The sequence below is a fragment of the Tasmannia lanceolata genome, unplaced genomic scaffold, assembly GCF_043159265.1.
Source record: "Tasmannia lanceolata isolate RefF3 unplaced genomic scaffold, GAP_Taslan_0.1 ptg000037l, whole genome shotgun sequence".
In the NCBI taxonomy this organism is placed as follows: Eukaryota; Viridiplantae; Streptophyta; class Magnoliopsida; order Canellales; family Winteraceae; genus Tasmannia; species Tasmannia lanceolata.
Window position 1 is genome coordinate 3917057 of NW_027518714.1, and position 6000 is coordinate 3923056.

The 6000-nt window shown below is 37.3% G+C and overlaps 1 protein-coding gene across 1 annotated transcript; it reads left to right on the forward strand.

The window, feature by feature from the left end:
- Positions 1-3917: 3917 nt before the first annotated feature.
- LBD2 (LOB domain-containing protein 2) lies at positions 3918-5004 on the forward strand. Its single transcript, XM_077373747.1, has 2 exons — positions 3918-4579; positions 4741-5004. Exons 1-2 carry the CDS (start codon positions 4003-4005, stop codon positions 4770-4772), a joined length of 609 nt encoding a protein of 202 aa, XP_077229862.1. The 5' UTR covers positions 3918-4002; the 3' UTR covers positions 4773-5004.
- Positions 5005-6000: the final 996 nt, after the last annotated feature.

Sequence of the window (6000 nt, forward strand, 5' to 3'; positions counted from 1 at the left end):
AAACTCTTCGGGTTGGAACTCGGGTTGAGCAAATGGTGCTCGGGTAGGGGTTCAAGTTGGACCCAAACTGACCCAAGTTGCACTCCTGATTGCTGGGCCCGCCGTTCTATAGGCCGGGGTAAGTTGCATGTTTTTATGGCTAGGTTGTGGTTGTTGAGGACCCCTATTGGTTTATTTGATAAAGTGAAAGATGTTACATTCGTGGGAAGAGGACGTCATCCCTGACTCTGAAGACATGAGAAGGAGATCAGAAACTCAGATTAGATAAAGACTAATTACTAAGAGTTCGAGTCCGATAATTGGTTTGGTACTTACTATCAATTCTCAAAATCTAAAAACTATTCCTTTTAGATTTTGTGAATCGAATGAGTCTGGAACACAGGGCCAAAGGTTGAAGCTGTTATGTGAAAAGGATAGTTTTGTTACATCAGGTTAGGGTAGTCTTGCTAGTTGTTCTCTTTAGTTAATTAGTAGCTTTGCCAGTTCGGAATGGGATTTCACGCAAACCACTTGATGGCGATACAAAATTTCAATTCACTAAGGGCCCGTTTGGATGCCGAGAGGATTTTGATTTTGATTTCTCACATTTGATTCCCATTTTGTATTGTGATTTGGATCTGGATCAAATCCTTGGATTTACAAATCAACGACTGACAGTGAAAAAAATCAGATTTCCAAATACGCGCTGGAAATAAGTAATTGGAAATCCACAGATCTAGCAGTTTCCTTTACCCTCTTTGCTCCTTAACCTCTCCCCTCCCGTAGGAAGTACCTCCTTCCCTCTCTGTCTTCCTCAACAAGAGCTGGCGGATCTACATCTATTCATTTTTTATTCAAAACTCATTTCCAAATCCAAATACAAAATATGAGGTATCCAAATGGGTTAGAACCCGATTGCTAATAAAAGTAGGTCTTGGATGGAATCGGGATCTGATTCCCAATTCCAGTGTTTGCTTCAAAAAATAGAACAAAACCAATGGGCTTGAATTGACACTTGGATAGGATTAGAGGGGCGACATGTCCGAATCTGTTTCCTGTACCATGATGTGGTATTTTGATTCCACTTCAGTTGGAGTGGAATTAAAATCTTTATTTAATTCACCCTCCCGAGGGGATTTTACGGGTAAGGACTATTTGCGTTGGGCCCAACAAATAAATAGTTTGGATCTTCTTTTCAAGACGAATGAACGGTTTGGGCCTTGCCCATGAAAGCATCTCCATAGGAAATGATCCAAACCCCCTCTACAAATCAGAGGCAGGATCACTTTATCGAGATGATTTTTGGTTAGAGGCTTATTTACATTGGGCCATAATGGTTTCAAATTTCGGTTTGGGAATGACCAAAACCGAATTTTTGTATCGAAATTTGACGAAATCAATTTAACGGCTATTTTATCTCTCACCGACTATAATTTCGGTAATTTCGGCTGAAAATTCGGAATAATATTAAATAATTATAAAAAAAGTGAAAAACAAGATTATTGGGTGAAATCCCTTACATTCAGGAGAAAATTTCGGGATAAACCGGCCAAAATTTGTGGGGTATTGCCATTCGGTTTCAATCTCAACCGAAACCTCCTAAATTTCGGATTTCGGTTGAAATTTAAAACCATCAAAATAACGATCCGGATGATGGAATAATGTGGGCTGCAATGAATTTTTAATAAATATGAGCATTTTTAGATTGCTGTTTACAACTAAAAAAATTGAAATTTTCATGTATACGATGCAAAGCCATGTGTACATGAAAAGTCACTTATTGTTTGTTTATGCCTCAGATTCTACCCCTAACATGCTTTGATTTTGGGTGCCATTTCGAAAACTATTTCTTGAACGTGAGAGATGTTCCTTGGTATCTACTGATGTCCCTTCAAAAGAGTATATAATGATAGTTTTAAGTTCAATTTCCCATGGAAAAGGTGAGAAAAACTTTAACTCTCAGAGGTTTACATAAAGCCTAGCATAGAGAAGTTTTTTTTTTAATGGTACGGATTCGGCACACCATATTGCTCGGGTGTTCTCGGCATCGTGTACTGATCAACAACATAAAGAAGTTTTAAACACACAAAAAACTAAGTTAATTGAGGCTAAGAAGTAAAGTGGTGGGCCTAATTATGATCGAGTGAAGATGAAACCATTTAGGGAGAGAGATAAGGAGATAGAGTAAGTAGATATAGTAGTCCTCTCTAACTATTAAGCCATCTTTGATTTAATTGCTATCATGTGGTAGACCAGGCTACTTACAGTCCTGCCTTTGATCTAATAGGCTGCTACACCCATTTTTGATCAATTTTATAAAAATTTCAGATGTCCTAACTCCGAATTTGTTCACAATGCAATTTCTTCTAGTCTTTGCAATCTCGTCACAGGAAGTGTTATCTGGCCAAAAATTTGTTCTCTTCCAGGCTTTAAAAGAGTGCCTTACCCTTCGCGTTTGCCTGTGTGTACAACAATTGGGCTAGCCCGTACTTGTTCTACAAAGCCCAACCCCTCAAAGAAAAAAAAAATCTTGTTCAATAAACATTGAATATGAAAACGTCATCAATCAAATCAACATGTAGAAGTAACCTTCATTCCAGCGACTCAAGGATGAATGAATGCACTTCAAAGGGAGGTTAGAGAGGAAATGTTGGTCACTGACCACTGTAAACTCCTTGTTGTTCTATGAAAATGAATTAATTCGAACCACCATGCACAACTTCATATTTGACAGACAAAGGTACAACTCAACTATGAGATATATCATCAAGTGTTAAGCGACTCTTTCTTTATTTTCTAAAGGAAATATCATAGCTTAATTAAAAAATTACATCTATGACTTTATTTTGTCTTCTAGCGGCGCACAACCACAAAGTTGAGTCTTCTATCCATGTTTTGTGGGGGAATTAATTTAGTCCCACGTTGGAAAATGAGATGGGAAGGCTTGAGATTATTAGAGGAGATTGGAATTTTAAGGTTGATTCATAGAAATGTAGATTCACTCTCTAATTTAACTTAATCTAAACTCTTCAGTATGCACTCACTCACTCTCTCTCTCTCTCTCACAAATCAGAGAAATTAAATGACCGAAAGGCCGTATAAAGATGCATCCATCATCCCATCCTTGATATTTGATCCAACAGCAGCTCACTTTTGAAGAGATTGTGTTGGATCAAATATCAAGGGTGGTACCTCTGTCATACTACCTTTACTTGTTTATAAGGCCTAAAATCATATGCATCCAAAGAAAATAAAATCAAAAGGTGGGACCCACTTTTGATCCGTACAAATTATCAAGCTTGTGGAGCCCATCTCCAACATCGACAATTGCCTATGGATTTTGACCACCCATTACCATGCTCTTGATCCGATGGTTAAGATTGTCTGATCTATCTTGTTTTGAGCCATTGAGAGACCTCATTTTCGCCCCCACAAAGGACTACCAACTTCAGTCCATCTTCCCTCAACATACCGACTTTAAGAAATTCCTTCTCGATACGATTCTAATTTAAGAAACATGACTTAAAAAGGAAATAGAGAGAAGTGGTTTATCAGTTTTGGTAACTCCTCCTATATTTACTCAATAAAATATTGCTATATACCCGCAAATATTTATAAAGGGAAAGAATGAAAGAGAAAGAGACGTCTATGGCACAAATCGCCAGATACACACAGCATTAATTAGTATATTTGTAACTTAGGAAAGATGAAACCCTCATCAAACTTCTTATACTATTAAGACTTTCTTCCTGTGAACAACCTATAACTTTATCAAACTTCCCACAAAAACCCTTTATTTTATCTTTTGCCTTCTTTTCGTGCCCCCCTGCACGAGACTTTCATCTCCAACTTTTCATTGATATTTATATGCATAATCTGATGTTCTTCATTACTATAAACAATCAAAAGTACTTCTTCTTTCCCCCCCCCCCCCCCCCCCTCTCTCTATCCTTTTCTTTTCTTTTCCAATGTTTTATTTGGTAAAACAATAAAACTGTGGTGGCTTTAGTTCTTTGTAATAAGATGCAGAATAATAATGGTGTTGGCCACCCAGCATGTGCCTCATGCAAGCATCAAAGGAAAAAGTGCCACTTGAATTGTCCATTGGCACCATACTTTCCTTTGGAGAAAACTGAAAATTTTAAGGCTGTTCATACTGTTTTTGGTGTGAGCAATATAACAAAGATGTTAAAGAAGGCAAACACCGACGAGGAACGATCTAGGGTTATCGAATCGCTTATCTGGGAAGCAGAATGGCGGCAACAAGAATCAATAGGAGGCTGTTGGGGCGAATACAAGAGGATGGAACATGAATTAAACATCCTTAAGCGTCATGTGGAGTTTATACATAGAAGAGACAATGCGGCACAAAGCAGCCTCCGCCAATGGAGAGGTAATAACAGTATAGTCAACCGTGTTCATAATAGTAATCAAATACAAATCAATGGAAATTTTCTGTTGTTGGACACAAATAATCAAAGTAATGGAAACTTTATGTTGGACACGACTAATCAAAGCACTGGAAACTTTATGTTGGACACAACGGCTCCTCAGTTTCCTCCCAGTCATCCTAGTCTTGACCAGCAATATTATGTTTCAGGTAAGTCAAAACACTAATTTTTATTTTTTTTCTTCTATATATGATATTATTTTGAAAATATTTTTTTTATTGTTTTGAAAAAAATTGCAAACCAAAAGATTATTTCCCATGAGTTTTTTCATGATTTCCATAATTTTAATTTTTTTTGTCTTTCTTTGTAGATCAATTTAACCAGATGAGCTCGAGCTCCTAAAGAGCCTGCTTCGGAAGGAGTATTAGGAGGATTATAAAGCCAAGCCTGCTTCGGAAGGAGGGTTAGGAGGATTATAGTCGAGTAGTTTCTTTTCTTTCTTTTTACTCTTTTATCTTCATTAATAACTTCCCAAATTCTCTCACAATGTAATTTGATATAGAAGCACAGGCAGAGGCATCATCTTTAATTATTTCTAGTAAAAACATGCTATAATTTAGTTTTGTTGTTCTAACTTTCATATGGGTAGGCTTCATCATATGGATAAACTAGTTTTGGGATACTAACAAACAGTGAATAGAGTTCTAGTTTGTTAATAATTCACTGCTGAGTAACTAGTTTTGCTGACCCAGTGCACACAGATCCAACGTTGAACAGAAATCTCATCCTCAAGATTGAACATTTACATGAATGGCTTAAAGACATCTTGAAGGATGTCTTTTTTCATCATGTTTTGATCAAAGGTCTAGAATCATCTGATTAGTGTAGGATAAAGTGTAGTACGATGATTGTTTTTCGGCGGATGTAGAGGCGGATGAGTTTTTTTATTTTCTTCCTCCATGAGGAGACCCTATAATCTTTTCTTGTTTTGAATTTGGCAACTTGACTGAGCAAGTCAGGGCCATCTTTATTAATTAGCAATAAACATTAACCCGTTCAAAGAAAAAAAAAACATCAGCATTCTGTATTTTTCAAGAAATATAGAGGACCCACCTTGTTCGAAGATCCAAACCTTTCATTTGGATCGCCCTAACATAAATAGGTTAGGCATAAAAAAATACATACTTCTACTGATGAGAGGGTTAATATCATCCTTTGGAGATGAATTTTGGAGCCCAAATTCTTCATGTCCATACCATGTGTTACTATTTGTGCGGGAGTAATTTTAAGATCACTGAGACTCATGGTAAATCTCGGGGAACATGTGCTCAAGCAATCCCTACGCAAAAAATGCACTTTTTGGATTACTTGGTGGTGTTTGTTTGCCTGTATAACATCCAAATCTCTAGAGACTTTACCAGACAACAAACATTTGTAATAATTGTGGCATCACCTCCCTTTACTAATGAAATGTCCCAAAAAGGAAGAAATTTCTTAGGTAATCCTCCGCTCCCCTCTCTCTCTCTCACACTCTCTCTCCCTTTCTCTATCTCTCTCCCCTCCTTCGCCCTCTCCCTGTCAACTTGCATCCAAACATAATAAAGCACATGGCTTGACTAAGCTTTACCCA

Bases quoted from the DNA above. Each gene is read 5' to 3' on its own strand.
- LBD2 (XM_077373747.1), top strand. From the start codon at position 4,003: ATGCAGAATAATAATGGTGTTGGCCACCCAGCATGTGCCTCATGCAAG. The intron at 4,580-4,740 runs GTAAGTCAAAAC...CTTTCTTTGTAG, and splicing joins CCAGCAATATTATGTTTCAG to ATCAATTTAACCAGATGAGC.